The sequence below is a fragment of the Coenobita brevimanus genome, chromosome 69, assembly GCF_032717465.1.
Source record: "Coenobita brevimanus isolate Jiangsu-jjx chromosome 69, ASM3271746v2, whole genome shotgun sequence".
Lineage (NCBI taxonomy): Eukaryota > Metazoa > Arthropoda > Malacostraca > Decapoda > Coenobitidae > Coenobita > Coenobita brevimanus.
The window spans coordinates 21,910,762-21,929,739 of record NC_137022.1 but is presented as its reverse complement, the minus strand read 5'-3'; the positions used below and the strand labels follow the sequence as shown (position 1 = coordinate 21,929,739).

The following is an 18,978-nucleotide window of genomic DNA, read 5'->3' as shown; positions in this document are numbered from 1 at the left end:
ATAGAGAAATACAGCTTACATTATTATTCAGTCATGAAGGTGTTTAGTTAGGATATGAAGCGAGATACCATGCAGTATGGAAAACTTGACATGGAAGTTTCACAGGAAAGGCTGAAAAGTGGTAAACTATATTCTCTCCTACTATATCCAAGCGATTTTTAATGTCACCACTGTACTGCAATCAACGACATCCATGGGCAGTTTATTCCAAATGTTAACAACCCTGTTAAAGAGAAATAAGAACGCCAGACACACTTTACTCTTATTAGATTTTTTTACTGTGAGTGCAAGATGTGGCTGATCTGCATGCCACGCGACAAAACTCATACACCAGAGAGACACGGACACTAAACACTTTGCTTTTTTTTTTTTTTACCTTACATGCCGTAACAAAGCTCATCCAGCAATGAGGCAGGGAGGCCGAACACACTTCATTCTCATCAAGGAATTTGATTAAAAACGTTTGAGAGGATTAATCTGCAAATCAAGTGCCAAAATGCACAAAAAGAAAGGAAATGGAAAACCCAGACATGCTTTAACTTAATCACGGATTTTGACAAAGAGCATTAGATAGTGTAGGTTTGCATACCATGCAACGGATCCAGCAGAGCGCCAAACATGATTTATTTTCTTTCTTTTTCGTTATTGTGGGCGTTAGATGTCCAGCAAAGAAACAGAGAAGCCAAGCCTACGTTCATCATGATTTTCAACTGCCAGAAACCGTGGGCTTGACTGCACTTCCGCGATCTCTGTTTTAACTATTCGTGTGATGTCTTTTTTTTTTTTTTTCTTAGCATCAGCAGATTTATATTTAGCTTAACCCCTTCAGTCCGATGGCACCTTCTTCGGTTTAGTCCACTACCTCCAGCCTCTCGTAACAAGGGGATAACGAAGGCTATAGCTAACCCCTCCAGCCTGGAAACTTTCGTCTAAGCTGATTAAAATCGTCTGCCAGCAGCAAGACTGCAACGTTATCTGATTTAAGGGGTTACAAGACCTGTAATGAAGGGATTAGAAACAACCTCATATAACCCTTCAGTGCAATGACTTAGTCTTGTACTAAAAGTTGCTGTGCCTCTGTGTGTGTGTATGTGAAAACTAGGTGGAGCTTAGGGGAATTACGTCACGATTTTCGGCACTTTCCACTGGCTGATCATAGACTGGGAGGAGCCAATGGATGTGACGTCACGAGTACCGGCACATCCCACTGGTTATTATGCCTCCGTCCACCTATGACGGAAGAGGCATTACGTGACTGGTCTGTCTGTCCGTGAGTACGTGGGTGCGTCAGTGCGTCCGTAACACTTTTCTGGAAACGATATCTCTTGAACCTCTAAATGGCTTTCGACCAAACTTTTATCAGTTGATACAATATATATGGACGATGAACTGAATAGATCAGAAAGGTCAATGGGTCAAAGGTCAAGGTTATATGGATGTGAGGGCGATATCTCCCTAACCTCTTGACGGATTTCGACCAAGTTTATTTCAATGATACAGTATGAAGTGACAATGAACTCGTTAAGTTAGCTAGATAAAATGGTCAAAGGTAAAGGTCATATGGGCATGGGTGTGATATCCCCTGAATCTCTGAATAGGTTTTGCCCAAACTTTTGTCAGTGATATAGTATGAAGGGATGATGAACTGATTAGATCAGCAAAGTAAAGAGGTCAAAGGTCAAGGTCATATGGGTGTGGGCGCGATATCTCCTGAACTCCTCAATGGACAGCGAACCCTGTCATGGAGGCTGTGTGGAGGGTCAACGCCTAACGCTTGCATTGATATACCGAGCGATGCTTTGCGTTGACAGCTTGGCGCCCGAGTTTTCAGCGTATCATTTAGGACAGTGAGCAGAGAGGAAGGGAATGGCCACAAAATTCAGTACCTCACACTGTTTAAGGGCACAGTGTGAGAAGAAATTTACCCTTGAGGTTATGTTGATTAGTTGTTTTCCATGCTCGGTACGTCCCTGCCATTAATGATAGCCTAGTGCTTCTCCAACAAATGAGCTGGACTAGGTGCGTGGGTTGGTGGGTGGGTGGGTTTGATGTCAGCAGATTTAGTGGGTATTTTTTGCTGAGCCTTCAATAATCCTGTATCATAGAAGGGCTTATGTTGGTAGTTTACTGTTATTATTGTAAGTGTCATTTATTTATTTTTACTTCTAAACGACTACTCATTGTAAACAGTGCTAGAAATACGGTCCTTACATCCAATTTACTTCAACTCACTTTCGTAAAATCTGTCCAAATATTCGCTCCATCAATTATTACGTCTCATCAGCGTCTCTTATTACATTTTCATTTACTTCCAATGCTGTGTCAGCCATTTGTTTCCTACATTTTCCTCAAACCATTATCTTCCAGAACACTTTCTTTCACTGCTGAAAGCCGATTAAACAGTCATAATGATATAATAAGCCTCACTGTTTGATGGTATCTTTTTATACTCTTCCTTCCACCAGAAGACTTCATCCGGCTTTGGGAATGATCTCGAGCAGTGAACAAGCTAGTGCGGCAAAATTCATAACTGCTGCCATATGAAAGGTAATAAGACAACAAAGGTCAGCAGCATTTTGTTCAGGTGAAGGAGACCTCTGGCCGTGAAGATAGTATAGTCGAGTTCTATAGTCTAGCACAGTTGAGAACTGTAATGAAGACAGGCATCTGAGTTGATCACCATGCAGTTGTTTCATTCAGATTGAGACAACTGTCCTGGTGTCAGTTCTAGTGTTGGATGTCTCAGAAACTATTTTGTTCAGCTTAGGGAAATTTGTCTGGCTATCAAAGTATTACATTAGTGTGCTATAGCGTACAACTGTTGACAAATAAAACGCATTGTGAGGCTGTTCGTCAAAGACCATTTTATTCGGCTTAGGGAAACATGTCCAGTTGTGAAGCGATTAGATTAATGCATCATAGCTTAAAACTGCTGGCAAACAAAACGTTGGGTAACAGTACAGTTGCTTGCTACGAAGTATCCATAGGTACCGTGGTTTAACAAGCAGTCATAGTCAGGGTGGTTGAATGGGTATCCCGGGTACCAGAAGGGCAGACCCATGGCCATTGCCTCCCCTGTCACCCAGTGCCAGCTGCCCTCCTGCCCTTCATCAAATCCACCGAGCCAGTGGGCAACATTCCCGTCTGCAGGAAGAGAAATTAAGTATCATTCTTGGAACAGCAGACTTTGTAGCACTTCCTTTTAAGTGCTTTATTTTCCATATTACACTGTTATTTTCACCTTTTCGTCTATTAAATGCCTTGGATCAGTACAATACATCAGAGCATAACCCATTTTTGCCCAGCGTCCAACTATACATTTTCAAAAGACAATAAACGAGTGAACACCTTGATTTGTACCTATGAGCCTTGCAACAATGTGCCCATAGGCGTGGGAAAGTACGCTAAGTACCTTTCCAGTAAAATTCCACATGCAATAATCCAGAAAATTAGTGCATAAATGCTCAACTGGCAAAACGCATTACCTGGAAAAAGGAGTTATGAAATCTTGTAAATCATTGGTAGTACAGTCCAGCATGAGACCCGGATTCCTGCTCATGTAGATTTCATAACACCTCTTCCTTGGCTATGCATTTTACCAGTTTCGCCTTAATATCATCTTGTATGTTTCATATCCACATTATATATGTCAGGACTGAACAAGATAAAAATAAGTTACAAGAGTGTGTCAAGGTGTAATATGCAGGATAAACTGCCAATTATTAGAAATCAAAATGTACCACTGAAGGTCACGGCATAATGGTGAAAGGAAATACAAGAGAGAGAGCGAGAGAGAGACTCACACTCTACGAGGATGTGTTGCCAGATGTGTGAGTGCTGGTCACAGCTAGCCGCTGTTGCCAAGTCGGCGGTGAGGTCTGTCCCATTCATACTCCGACAGTAGTGGCGGGCGTCGTGCCTGGGGAGGGAAACACTTTCACTTTATCTGGCTGTTGGCACAGAATGACATTCTAGCATTTAACAGTGGTGCTTCATAGCGTTTTAATTAGTGAAGGATGGCTGTGATGGTTGATGTGGGGGATTCAAATTTTAAAAGTTTGAGAAAGGTCAAACTAAGGTCGGTGCACTTAGGTGAAAAAGTTTCACCACCTTGCGCAGGGAGACTCAGGACATCACTCGGCGGATGGTTGTTTTGCAACAACATATCCCCCAGCCAGCTGTGTTCGAGTCGTGGCAGACTGTGTTGCCTTATTCACCACTTACCATGATCTTTCAATTACTTCCATTCACAGTATAACCATACTAATTACGAGGTATGACTGAATCCGCTTTCGAAAGGCTTCATATTATCAAAATTACCCTCTCGATGGTTTCTGTCAATTTCTTACAACTGTGTGTACTCCTTCATGCAAAAGGTATACTGTACTACATAAGAGTCTGCCCCAATACCATTTTCTTTTTCATGCCACCCAACGATGCCACAGCTTCTCCCCGCCCCCTTGCAGATCAGTTCTGAGTCCACCAACACTTTGTTGTTTGGATCTTTGGTTACAGGACCCGGGGAGTGGACACGCATAAAGAGGACATAGTGTATTCTTCTCCTACCCTATCATCACATTACTTTCAGTTACATTATAACCCCTTCACCCCTAGGAACTGGAAAGATTAGCTATAACTTTCATTGATCCCAATACTAACCGAGGGCCTTACTATCTTGCATATAATTAAACTATTGGCATCCCAAGTAAGAAATGTGCAATACGTCATCGTACTGACAGGGTTAAGCAAAATATAATTTTGCCCGCATGCTGTAACAGCGGAGGTCATTGCCGCTATACTTTTTTATGCAAGGAAGAAGGAACCAAAGGCAAGGAGCCCGCAAATTGTTCCCTTCAAGAAAAAACAAAAACAAGATAACAGAGAGCCAAATTCAATATCCGTTCATTGCGAGATGCCTGGATACACTGCGTTTGAAAGACTGGAGATTATAGGCAGTAGGAAATACAGACAGAGGGAGACAGTTCCAGAGTTGGCCTGCTGCATACATGAGGGACTGGGAGTAGCAATTAACTCTTGCATTAGAGAGTTGGACAGAAAAGGGATGAGAGCTTGTTGCTAGACTGGTGCTACGCGTCCGCCATAGTGGTGAAGGGATGCAAGCAGACAGCCCGGAGGAGCATTGACCATTGAAGTAGCGGTAGAAAAGAGATAAAGATGCAACAGTGCGGCGAAGACACAGAGGTTGAAGTGGGCCACTAAGAGGAGGAGAGTTAATGAGACGAAAAGTCGTTGATCCCACCTTGTTGAAAAGAGCTGTATGTGGAGAGCGCTCCCACACGAGAGTTGTACTCTACAAAGGGGCGAATAAAATTCGTGTATAAAGTCAACAACCGTGCAGGGATAAAGAAGGCACGGAATCGGCTTAGCACACCCACTCTCTTAAAAGCAGATTTTACGAATGAGTTTTTTTTTTTTTTTCAAGATAAATCCCGAGAGAATGAAAATCCAAGTATGTTTAAAGATGATGCAGGATTGAGCTGGATGTAGTAAAAAATTAGAGGGTACTCCTTTGGATGATTTTGTCGGGTTGATAGATGTAAGAACTGGGGTTTTGATGCATTAAAAACTATAAGATTATTTTTACCCTAATCAGATATAAGAGCCAAGTCAGATATCTGATGTGCCATGGCCTCATCCCTCGTTTCTTGAAGTAACTGCTGAGATGGACGATGAGGGAAGCGAATGGGAAGGTGAAGGATGGAGTCTTCAGCGTATGAGTGGATAGGGTTAGATGAGCAGCTTAGAAGGTCATTGATGAATAAAAGGAAGAGAGTTGGTTATAGGACAGAGCCCTGAGGAACACCACTATTGATAGCTCTAGGAGAAGAACAGTAGCAGTCTACAACAGCAGCTATAGAACGACCAGCAGGGAAGCTAAAGATGAAGGAACAGATGGAAGAATACAAACCGTAAGAGGGCAGTTTTGAAATTAAAGATTTATGCCAGACTCCATCGAAAGCCTCTGAGATGTCGAGTGCAATGGCAAAGCTTTCGCCAAAGTTCCGAAAAGAGGATGACCAGGAGTCTGAAAGGTAGGTGAGAAGATCGCCAGTGGAGCGTCCTGGCGGAACCCACACTGACGATCAGAAAGAAAGTTGTGATAGGAGAGATGCTTTAAAAAAAGTTTCGTCAAGAATATACTAGAAAACTTTTGAAACACAGGATGTTAAAGCAATTGGGCCATAGTTAGAGGGCTGGGAATGGTCACCCTTCTATAGGACAGGCTGATTGAGAACAAACTTCCTGCAGGAAGGAAAGGTCAAGTTGACAAAGGTGTCAAGGCAGGGTGTAAGCACAGAAGCATAGTTCTTGAGGACAATAGGAGGGACCCCATCAGGCCCATATGCCTTGTTAGTATTTGAGGCCAGTGATGGCAGAAAATACATCAATTGAAGACATTCTAATGTCAGCCATGAGGAAGTCAGAAGGGGGAAGTGATGGAGGAACTGCAGGAAAGTAAAATAAAATAAAGTGCAAATACACAGATTTAGCAAACACACTACAGACTCACACTAATCACAACTACAGCAGACTAAGGCAGTCTGTTTCCTCAGCAAAGAAGATGGCTCCCCATCACACTTGCCTCCTTACCAACCACCAAGGAATCAAATAAAACAAAAAAAAATCTACTGCATTGTGAAATTCCTAGCTACTAATATAAGTGTAACTTGATTTTCCCCTTTCCCTTACAGTCTTTAGGTAGAATCATCTAAAGAAGACCTAATGGTATTACTTAGACAGTAAAATATCATCTAATATACTATAGCAGTAGCCGTGTATGTGTGTGTGTGTGTGTGTGTGTGTGTGTGTGTGTGTGTGTGTGTATTTTGGGCAGGCCGAAACTACACATTCAAATCGCACCAAAATTGGCACAAAAATCGCAAAATAATCGTTGATGTAAAAAAAACTTGGTCCCATCACGATTGAAAAACTTTTACTATATTTAATGAGCGATCACATTTTGACCAAAAAACGCTGCTCCCGGAGCCCGGCATAGGATCTCCGTAGAATTTTTTGCCCAGAGGTAGAACTAAAATAAACTGGGTTCCATTACCGAAGCTGCAAATAACACGATCACTAGGTTAGCTGCAAAAAAATCCAAGTGACAAAGTCACTCTAGAATAGCACATAAATGCAAGAGCCCTCCACAGGATAAAGTGCAAGGGGCCCGAAGGGCCCACGAGCACTTGTTTGTAAACTAGAACTCTGTAACTCTCCTGCCGACACCCGCTAGTCTCCACGTACTGTTTCTTAAAATGACCTTGACCCCGTTGGGGAGATTTGGATTTTTTTTTCTATCGGCAATGGCCCATACCATGACACATGACCTGGGCCATTCGGATTTCTTGCGAAGGTGGCATAGAAATCCCCAGTGGACATAACTAACTTATCTCGTTCACAACATAATACTGATATGACTTTCTGACATGCCCTTCCACTGTGCGTAAAGGATTGGGATTTTTTTTTTGATCAGCAATGGCCCATGCCAGGACACATAACATGGGCCCTTCAGATTTTCAGATTCCTTGGGCAGTCTCAGGTTCTCCTGGAATCGTCGCGAGACTCTGAGGGGCGGAAAAATAATAATGCCAGTAAAAACAATAGGCTCCATAGGTGGAAACTAACGAACTCTGCAACTGTCCTGCAGAGAGTCACTAGTCTCCACCTACTGTTCTGGATGGAGGTCCTTGATTAACCGTCACAAAGACATGAACAGGACACCTCAGTAGTGTTCATAGGTCATGGTAGGGTACATTCTGAAACAATTTAGTGGAAATTGGTCCAAGTTCGCCCTTCTGATTCCTTGTGCAGGTCCTATTGAAATCTCCAGTAGACACGATCATTATTTATCTCACTTATAATACTGATATGACTCTTTCTGACATATCCTTCCACTCCGGGCAAAGGATTTGGATTCTTTTTTTGTTTTCCTACCCGCAATGGTTCATGACAGGACACATAACCTGGGCCATTCAGGTTCTTTCTGCAGTCTCCGATTTTCCTGGAATCGTCGCGAGACTCTGAGGCCGGAATAATAATAATACCAGCAAAAACAATGGTCTCCACCAATGTGGAAGGTGGAGACAAAATATTATTTGATGTGCTAACCTCAGATCCATAAAGCAGGTTTAGAACAATAGGAACGCTTGAATAGTTTATATAATTGACCTTATTTGTAACTATTTTATGTGTAAACCTGCGAAATGTCAAACGGGTGTGAAGCAACAGAATTATTTAACTTTTTAGTATTATCTGTTCAGTATTATCTGATGTGAAACCCCGATAAGCATCAAATGTGTTTGTTTATGTGTGTGTGTGTGTGTGTGTGTGTGTGTGTGTGTGTGTGTGTGTGTGTGTGTGTGTGTGTGTGTGTGTGTGTGTGTGTGTGTGTGAGAGAGAGAGAGAGAGAGAGAGAGAGACTAACCATGCCATCTTGGTCTCGTGGAAGTAGTAGCAGCCATCACCCACCGAGACAAAGGGTGGGATGCACGTGGCCGCCTGGTTTGGTGCCTCGGTGGTCTGGCCTGAAGGGAGAAAAACAACTTAGCTTCATATTCTAGGCTGGGATTCTCAAACATGTTTATACTCTATTTCTTGTAGTAATTTATATTTATTTTCGCAAGAAGAACTAGGGACGTGAGAAATTTCAAAACCCTCCTCTCCTTCTTCCTACAGATAACAAAATGTAACCTAGGATAATTTCCCCCCTGTAATTAAAAACTGCTTTTTGTAGGATATGTAGGAAGCATGCGAAGACACTGATCTTTCCTGCAAAAACAACTCATAGTTACAACTGGAATGTGGTCGTATATTTGTCTGAGGATACTGGTCCTGGTCTGCTTCGGATGACTTCTTACACCTCTTCCTTAGCGATTTATTTTGCATACTATTACTCAATAATCTTCTGTACGCTATGTTTGTCTTCTTAATAATGACATAGTGTTCATGAATAATAAGCAAAAGTATAACCATGCCACATACAGAAGTGAATTTGTAATAAGTAGATGCCAGAAAACATCCTAAGCTGGCAGATATACGGATAAGATCGTATTACCGTCTGTTAAAAAGCCTCCATGGTGGTAGGTGGTGGCGACCATCATCCACTCACTTGATGTAGTACTGCCTACTTCTTCCTTAGCCTTTATCATTCTTTTTCTGTGCCTGCCCTCCTCTCTTCCTATATCTCCCATCTTTCCTGTCACTTCTTGTTGTTCTTCTTTCCTTTACAGGTGGATTTACATTGAGTGACAAGCCAAATTGTTTCCTGTAAGCCAAGAAACCATTTACAACGCTGGGTGGTAACCATATAACCAACCCATACGTGCTCCCTACGTGTCAACAAGTGGGTTGGTAGAGGGTTAGTGCCCCTCCCCATAAAACCAATAACTCAAAGTCAAATGGCCACCCTTTAAGGGATTATGGCGTCTGGCAAAAGATAGACAGATAGATAGAAAAAGGCTCCTCAGCACTTCTTCCTTTTTTTTTATACAAGGAAGAAGGAACCAAAGGCCAGGAGCCTGTAAATCATTCCCTCCAAGAGAGAGAGAGAGAGAGAGAGAGAGAGAGAGAACAAGATAAGACAGCCAAATTCAAGAACTGTTCATTTCGAGATGCCTGGACACACTGTGTTTAAAAGACTGGAGATCATTGGCGGTACGAAATACAGAATGAGGGAGACAGTTCCAGAGTTGACCTGTTGCATACATGAAGGAGTGGGAGTAACGGTTAACTCTTGTATAAGAGAGCTGGACAGAAAAGGGATGAGAGTTTGTTGCTAGACGGGTGCTACGGACCCGTCGTAGAGGCGGAGAGATGCAAGCAGACAGTTCAAAGGAGCAGTGGCCATTAAAGTAACGATAGAAAAGAGATAAAGATGCAACAGTATGGCGAAGGTATAGAGTTTGAAGGGAGCTAGTAAGAGGAGGAGAGATGATGAGACGAAATGCCTTTGATTCCACCTTGTTGAGAAGAGCTAACTTGCTAACTTATTTCTTCATACGCCCCTAATCCTGTGTATAGCAGTTATAAATTCTCCCCTGGCAGTAAGAAGACATCAGTATCATAAGAGAATAAGGTATCAGTGCATCACACAATATTATTTTTATATTACATGAAAATTTATTACGAGTACACGAACATTACGTGAACATTCTTTACATTTCATAAATATTACATGAACATTTTTTCCAAAACCTGAAAGAGTAGGCAACTGTTCGAACTACGTACAAGGGCATCATATTTTAATCACAATATAATAAGCGACATATTATGAAAACCAGTGCCAATAAATTATCATAGTACAACTATGAACCCTCCTGAGATAAGAATACAAAGATAGTGATTTCTCGTTGGCTGAAAAGGTAATCTAACACCTTTTCCTTACCGATTTATTTTGCAATTTACACTGCCATATTCTCTATTTCTATATTATTTGAGTGTCGAAAATTACTGCATAAATAACAAATAAGACTATATCAACGTGCCAGATATAGAAATAAACTGGTAAGAGGAAAGTGATAAGGTAACACTTCATTAGACAAGAGTATGTGCTTTACTGTAGTGTGTGTGTGTGTGTGTGTGTGTGTGTGTGTGTGTGTGTGTGTGTGTGTGTGTGTGTGTGTGTGTGTGTGTGTGTGTGTGTGTATTAACCTGACAAAGATCCCTATTCCTCTTAAGCTCAATTAATAGCAGAGTTTAGTCATATTGAAGGGTTGAGTCGACTAGTAAACAAGGTCTGAACGTCAAAAAAAGCGTAATGTTCTAACCTGACAAAGATCCCAAACCCCTTTCAACTCAATTGGCGAAGTGTAGTCAGACTGAAAGATTGGTTCAGTTGGTACCCAAGGTGACTCACTCCTGCCTCGCAACTAAGGTCCATCGAATTTCATATAACCACTCTTTAGTATGCAATTTTGGGAATGGCCACTTGCTTCGTTTACACACAGGAATTTATGTTACATTGTTGCGTACACAGCCACTCTGATTGCACACTGCACACAGGTTCATTATCTTATACTAAAACACTTATTGCCTTAAAAACCTAGAAAGAAAAAACATTATCCCTGGCTATGTATCGTAGGGTGTCCTGTTCTATGCCATGGTACAGCTGCAGGTTTCAACACGATGGGTGGCTGGGAGCACGACCATCTTTCATGATTCGGGACAGCAGTTTGGGTGGTATAGGACACTTCTTGGTATTTCTTCCTTAGCAGTATATTCCGTACAATACACCTCAATATCCTCTTGTATGGTATTGAAGCAAGCTATGACGTTACTAGTAAGATATAAGTAGCATGCAAGAGAATGTTAAAGTGTAGATGGAAGAGAACCATCTTAAGTAGTGGGCATAACAACCTTCTGTCTACTCACTGCTGGCAGTATGTCTGTTGAAACCTGTGTTGGGGTACATCCCTATATACCTTTTGCGTGACTTGCGTTAATATCACTTTGTCCTCTTATGGTCCTTAATCATTATTCCAAATTTGATGCAGCTCCATTCAGTAGTTTTCCATAATGTAGTTAACAGACAGGAAGAAAAATAAAGAAACGAACCAAGCCAAAATATAACCTTCTTGTAGATTTTTTTTTTTTTAAATAACAGAACGGAGGAAGGAAAACAAATAAAAAAAAAAAAAAAAAAAAAAAAACAGATCAACGATTACCAGACTCACCTGTACCAAACACCAAAACGGCCAGTGCCAGGAGAAGGACTTGAGGCAGAGACCACATACTGAGACAGAGTGAGGCGGGGACAGGCAGACTGAGGCAGAGTGAGACAGGGTGAGGCACGGTCAAAGTGAGGCAGGTGAGGCAGGTGTCAGATATTTATGTGGCTCAACTGCAGAGGCGACAAGGTCAAACAGTGGCTGCCAGAACTGCTAGTTGCATTAACCCTTTGATTCATATGACGTTATTTTTAGCTTAATTTTCCACCTCCAGATGAGCTTATTCAGTTTAGGAGAGATTTTTCACACTGGAGGGGTTAGATCTAGTCTTAATTAACGGCTCTACTACCATACATCTTTTTACTCTAAATTAGCCTAAAATTGCCATTTCACCCTCATCAGTTCTGAGTTTTAATACTGTAATAGATTAATAATGGAAAAAATACCGGTCATGCAGAAATACTGTGTAAAGAATGTAGGGCCGTAGTACTGTCTTTTTCTGCCCGTGAGCTAAATGAAATAGGCTGTAAAAGAACGAAAATTTGAGACAAGTTTTGGCGAATCGAGTAGTGTGAAATTAAATCGCCTCATGGTAGTCTGATTAAAAAAGAAAAAATAAAGCAGATGTCCTCGTTGTGAAGGTCTATGAGATATTCTTTCTCTTCACTTATCGCCTAACCGTGTATCGTGGGAAGCATGCAAGGTGCCGGAAAAAAAAAAAAAAATGGTTTGGTGAATTGAGACACATCATATCGGTTTTATCATGACTATATTTATCTTTGTCTGACCCTTTGTATAGACTGTGTAGTCCGTTGCCTAAGGCTCAACAATCCTCCCTGGTGTCATGTACTTTCAAATACCACCACTTCGGCATCTATACCCACCGTCCTTACTGAATACATGCTAGGGCTGAGTTTCTTGTGGAAATCAGTAAAGTCCATATCGAAAAAATTAAAATCGCCAAACTGTTCCTTGCCTGGGATGGAAGTAACGTCCTTTGGAACAGCACATCACTTCTCTAAATAAAAACTTTCTAGCACAATACTGAAAACAAAATGCTTACATGTACGCGCCTATCGAGTGCACGAGGGTCAGTGGCTGTAATTCCAGGTTCATCTGGGCATGAGAGCCAGCAGATTGTATTGGTGCCTCAGTGGGAAGGTTTCACTCTCCAACACCATCTCAGTAGTAGCAGCAGTAGTAGTAGAAGTAATAGTAGTAGTAGTAGTAGATGCAACCCCAGGCTCATCTGAACGCGAATCCAGTGGACTGCAGGCCATAATTACCCTTTTTTTCCTTTACTCCTCCATCTTCCTTTCGAGGGATAGGAAAGAAACAGGGACATGTGTATAACTGGGCAGCTCCACCGCCAGGTTGTATCTATACCACTACGTGAAGGCGTCCCTCTCCACCATCACGAGGGTCAGTAAGGCACACAATAAATTTCTGTTGTCTCAGTCTTCACCAGTGATAAATATAGATGCACAGGGATAAAAGGAAAACAAACAGTCCACCAGTCTGACCGGTACGAGATATTTTATGTTCTATATTCCACTTTGTCATCAGCCTCTCTTTCTCTCTTCTCTCTCTCTCTCTCTCTCTCTGATGTTTTTCCTTTTATGTGTACATGAATTGAGCACAAACTTAACAGCCCATACCCTTAGATCTAGCCGTCCTCCTTGCCTGTCATACACCTTCACATGTCACCACTTCAGCACTAATATCCACTGGCCTTACTGAATACATGCTAGGGCTGTAGGTTTGGTGTGACGGCATTAGCGTGTGTATGTATGTGTGTGTGTGTGTGTGTGTGTGTGTGTGTGTGTGTGTGTGTGTGTGTGTGTGTCACACGTCGATGGATCACAAGGAAAATCAGCAACATCTGTTTTAATTAAGATTCCAGTATTTGATTTCACTGCTTGTTCCCTGCTACAGTCTCGCCACTAGACCACCCCCTCCCAAAGCTTCCGCATTATCCTTATCTGCTGAGACAAGATTTCAGCCTCAAAGCCTATCATCATTGCCATTGTGTATGGCGTGTCTGTAAATCTCAATGATATACACAGACAGACAGACAGAGAGATAGGTAGACAGATAGATAGAAATAGATGTATATGATTAATTTCCCATGAACATGTGTGTGTGCGTATGTGTGCGCGAGCTCACGTGCTGGTGTGTGTCTGTTTGTGTGTAGGGGGGGGTATGGGTGTGGGTGTGGGTGTCATAACATGATTTCACAATATCTGGTTATCACCACAACATCAGCTGACGGTACCCAGACAGTTCATATAAACCTGCAGTGCCAATGATTAAAAAAAAAAAAATGTATTTGTCCTCTTCTGTGGGAAAAAATACATTGGTTTTGTCCCTTCGTCTTTTCCTGAGGGAGTGATAAACTGCATTTGTCCTGTCCTGAGGAAAAGATAAACTCTATTAGTCCTGTCCAAGGAGGAAAAATTTTTGGATTAACCTGTCTTCTCCTAGGGAAAAAGTAAGGTTCCTTTGGCCTGTCATCTCCTGGGGAAACGAATATTCCGTATTTGATCCGTACTGACGAAGTGCCTGCATGTGGTGGTGCTGTGTGCCCTAGGTAGAGCAGCTGCTGCGTCCACCCTTACGCTAAGCCTCCCCATATTTCCCTGCACCTTGCAGTGAGGACCCTGTTCCGGCCCTGGTGAGTTGTTGTCTACCACAAGCGAGCGCCGTATCCAAACACGGTGTACGTACTGTACTGTACCTGTAGGACGGCTCCATAAAAGCAGTTGCATACCTGTTGTCAACGAGTCTGGCCGACCAGAAATCTTGAGTTAGCGGCTACAATAATAACTGTTCTGGGTATGAAGCCTCTGGGTCAGTATTTAGCGTACTCATCTCGTAATAGGTGTGTTCCTAATCATGGGTTTGAGTTCATTCCGTCTCGTTGCGAGCTTTTAAAGCTGATGCTAGTGGTATGTCCCTTCATATGCTTTCATATGTACGAACTTTGTTGGCTCTGCCAATGATTTGCGGGTTCGGACATACAAAAACATTGCCTTTACAACACTTCTACTTCCACATGTATTATTTCCTACAAGCACACTTTCCCCACTCGTACTTCTCTACCATGGGGAAGAGTTAATTCTTGTTGTTACTCTTCCTCCAAGAAGAAGGCTGATTCTTGCAGTGGGCCTAATATGGACTGATGCATATGCAGTTCTGGGGGAAAAGTAAGACCTGGGAAAAAAGTATGAATGTGCATCAGTGTCACGAATCAATTCGCGACATTTCCTTTTTGTGAGAAGCCACGAACTATTAGTGGAAAACTCACTGTGTATCGCTCAGTTAACCGTTTCTCTCTCCATTTCGGGGTATATTTTTCAAATCATTCGTCACCGTTTTCAGGGGTGACCGATTTGATGCACGTCACTAAGTGCGCTACTGAGCGATACTATTGTTTCTTTATCGTTCGCCTCTACTTCCCTCAACCGTTAGCCACGCCTTGCGTCCTGCCCATACAATGTATTTGAATTCAGTCTTGTGTTTGCTGTGGCGGAGAAAGGTTCTGTGCTCAGAAGTGGAGAGGTCAGCTAGCACCCCAAGCTCCACTAGTTCAGTTAATCCAGTCCTCCCACCTTAGTGGTGATACATAGCATTCATCGACTGGTATTTCTTTTGTGTATTTTGTAGTTTTAAGAGCTTAGTTAAGGTGTTTTTCCCTAGGCGTAAGTATTTAGCTTTTGTGAGAGTGAGTGAGTGCGTCTCATTTATTTGATTTGAATTGTAACGTTAAATTTATTTTTTGTGATTAATAAATTTAACAGTTCCTTTCTTGAGCTTAATGTAAGTAAACTCTTGTTTCATTTAATCCAAATTAAGCTTATTTTCCATATAGCTCCTAGCTTGCATAAACATTTACTATTCATAACTGGTACTTAGACCAGTCTTGTTGTATTAACTTAAAATCCGTTGTGCCAGGAGTTAATGCATCAGCAAGAACCTGATGTTATTATTATTAGTATTAGTTATTTATTGTCAGGGGTGATGTAACTTTCTCCAGAGGCTAACAGTACAGTAATTCAGCAATTGTGAGTAATTAGTCTCTGCTGTGTACTGTTGAGAAAGTTTATAAATTCTCGTTCTTAGAGAATCTTAGCAAATCAGCGTAAAGTAATCGTTGCTTGATGTAGCAAGACAATCATTGTCTCTGCTCTTCAATATTATTGAATATTATTATCAATTTGAATAATATTTAACCATTTATATCAAAATTACCGTGATATTATAAAAAACCCCGTGACAATTGGCGACCTCATTCCAGGATATTAACTCCTAGCTCTAAAGCTATTCACGAGATAGTGCTCACTCATTCATATTTAGGTATTTATCATTAAAGTTTATAGGCACAAGCTTACTGGTGTTTACCCTTAATTTAGCAAGTGAATTTTGCTTTATCAATCCATAGAGTACTTAACTCTAGTTTATTCTTGGTAACGCCAGACGATTTTATTCGCTCCTGGGAAGTCGCCGTACCCATTGTGTTTATTATTGAGTCTTCCCAGTCATTTACATTTTTGATTTATTCATTGCCAGTTAACTGGATAAGACTGGTCACCACTAGCTTGTGTCTGTACTCTTTACTTTTGTTTATTAGTATTCGTCGCTAAGCAGTCAGTACTCAATTTCGGTTTGCTTAATAAATTAGCGCCATGGCTACTACTGTATTTTTACAGGAAGCCAAAGAAATGGGTCTTTCGGACCCAACCGAAATTAAAGAGTATATACTCTCACGGCATAATCAGGAGCAGCAGCGCGAGAATGATGCCCGTGAAGAGCGTAAGATTCAACGCGAATATGAGCGAGAACAGCGTGAATACGAGCGAGAACAGCGCGAACACGAGCAGAAACAACGCGAGCTCGAGTTAGAAAAAGAGCGAGAACAGCGCGAACACGAGCGAGAACAGCGCGAATACGAGCGTGAACAACGAGACAAAGAACGAGAACATGAACTTGAAGTGCTGAAGCTCAAGCGAGATTCCTTGGCTTCAGACACGTCTGGTGCAGTTGGTCCAAGCTCCACGAGCGTTCTTCCTGCACATGTCCTGGCGACCCCACGCATCAAGCTTCCTTCATACAAGGAAAGCGAGCGAATCGAGCCGTACATAGCTCGTTTTGAGGACATGGCAGACATGTATCAACTGGATGAGGCAGCTAAGCGGATCCAATTTCTTAGCCTATTTGAGGGCCCTGCCCTCGATATTCTCCACAGAATTCGTGGAGACAATCTCACATATGAGATGATGAAAGCTGCACTCATAAAGGCGTATGGTCTCACAGTAGACGACGCCAAAGTTCAGTTCATGCGAGCTCGTCTCCAAGACAAGGAGACAGCTGTTCAGTTCCTTGATCGTCTCACAGCTTACTTAAATGAGTGGATGGAGAAAGATGAAACTCCTTCCACGCGTGAGGGGATAATTGACCTTATGCTGCGTACACAGCTAGAGAGGTCGTGGCCTGCTGAGCTCATAGCACAGCTTAAGATCTGCCAGGTGAAAGATGCCAGCCAAATGGCAGAGAAGGCTGACGCATTCTTTACTGCATACGGGTATCAAGCTCGTAAGCAAAACACCTGGAGCAGAAAAGATACTTCCAAGTCTGGGAAGCCGCCTCAGACTGAATCCCAGCAACAAGGCCATTCTCAGAGTAATGGCCAAGGTCCAAAACCGCAGTGGAAGGACCAGGGGCAAAACACTCAGAAACCTGAGTGGAAGAGGTACAACAAGTACCCTAACCAGCAGCAGTATCAGCCACGCAACCGACCGACGGGACAAAGTTTTTCACCACCAGCTCAAAAGAGGCAGGAAGCTTGAATGCAGCCTTCATTCCTCAGCAGCAGCCTGGTGGTCACGTCCCTACCAGTGTGGGTACTCCCCCACAGTTCACTAGTCCCACAGTGACAGTGAACCCCCCTCCACAGATGGCCAATGTTCCATCTTCCCAATATAACCCTCAAGGCACAATGTTTGCCACATCAATTCAGCAGCCTCATGAGTGGCTAGCTGCTTCCTCCACAGGCCCTCCCACAGGTGACAGTACCTTCCTTGTTCAGCCAGGGTTTGTGGGAGACATTCCTGTGAAGGTCCTGAGAGACAATGGTTCCTCAGGTTGCTCTGTCAAGCAGAGTCTAGTTCGGCCTGAGCAGTATACAGGTCGACAGATCCATGCAAGCCTTATTGATGGATCAGTGAGATTGTTCCCTGAGGCATGTATCCAGGTGGCATCTCCATTTTATACTGGTACGACACTTGCAGTTGTCATGCCAGAGCCTCTATTTGACTTTATAGTAGGCAATATTCAAGGAGTCAAGGATAGTTGCTCCGATGACTCTACTCAGACTTCGGCTGCTGCGGTAACACGAGCCATGGCTGAGGCTCCAGACTGTGTCACCCCAGTGATCATTGAATCGCCGCAAAGATCTGATGTGCAGTCAACTTGTTGTACAAGAACAACATTCTGACCCGACACTTGCTGCCGTGCGGAATAAACAAAAGGGTCGAGTGATTAAGTATTCACGGGAGGTCGAGCCAAGTTCCTTCGCAAACAAGGACGGCTCTACCGTGAGTCCACGAACACCCGAGGGCGAGGTTCGACTGCAGTTTGTCGTTCCCGCCAAGTACCGCCTAGCAGTGTTACAATGGGGTCATTGTTCAGTCTCAGGAGGTCACATGGGCAAAAGGAAGACCCAGGGCCGTATCCGAGCTGACTTTTTCTGGCCAGGGATGGGGCGGGACATAGATAGTTTTGTCCGTTCTTGCAGTGTGTGCCAAAGTATCACCACTAATCAGGGACATGCCCTTCCTGTGCCATTTGTAACTACACCTGTAATCTCTGAGACAGTTGAGAGACAGGGTAGTGGTGAAGTGGGTGCAGACCTGATGTCTCGCCCATTGGCCCCACAGGACACATTATGTCCAGGGCCTGTACATACATATTATGTACCGTAAGTTAAGGGGGAAGTTGAGAGGCGACTTGAGGCTATGGAAGACCCAAGTTTGCACAGGATTCTCAGCTTTCCGGTACTAATATAAGTATTGTAGGTTAAGGGGGAAGTTGAGAGGCGACTTGAGGCTATGGAAGACCCAAGTTTGCACAAGGATTCTCAGCTTCCCGGTACTAATATATGTACCGTAGGTTAAGGGGAAAGTTCGAGAGAGAACTCCGTAGAGGCGACTTGAGGCTATGGAAGACCCAAGTTTGCACAAGGATTCTCAGCTTCCCGATACTAATATAAGTATTGTAGGTTAAGGGGGAAGTT

General features: G+C 42.8%; 1 protein-coding gene across 1 annotated transcript; it reads right to left on the bottom strand.

Moving 5' to 3' along the window:
• Window positions 1–1,987: 1,987 nt before the first annotated feature.
• Window positions 1,988–11,751, bottom strand: LOC145406151 (lithostathine-like). Its single transcript, XM_080277348.1, has 5 exons — window positions 11,694–11,751; window positions 8,447–8,546; window positions 3,804–3,919; window positions 2,992–3,144; window positions 1,988–2,094 (listed from the first exon to the last, which is right to left on the bottom strand). The coding sequence occupies exons 1-5, from the start codon at window positions 11,749–11,751 to the stop codon at window positions 1,988–1,990; spliced, it is 534 nt and encodes a 177-aa protein (XP_080133474.1).
• Window positions 11,752–18,978: the final 7,227 nt, after the last annotated feature.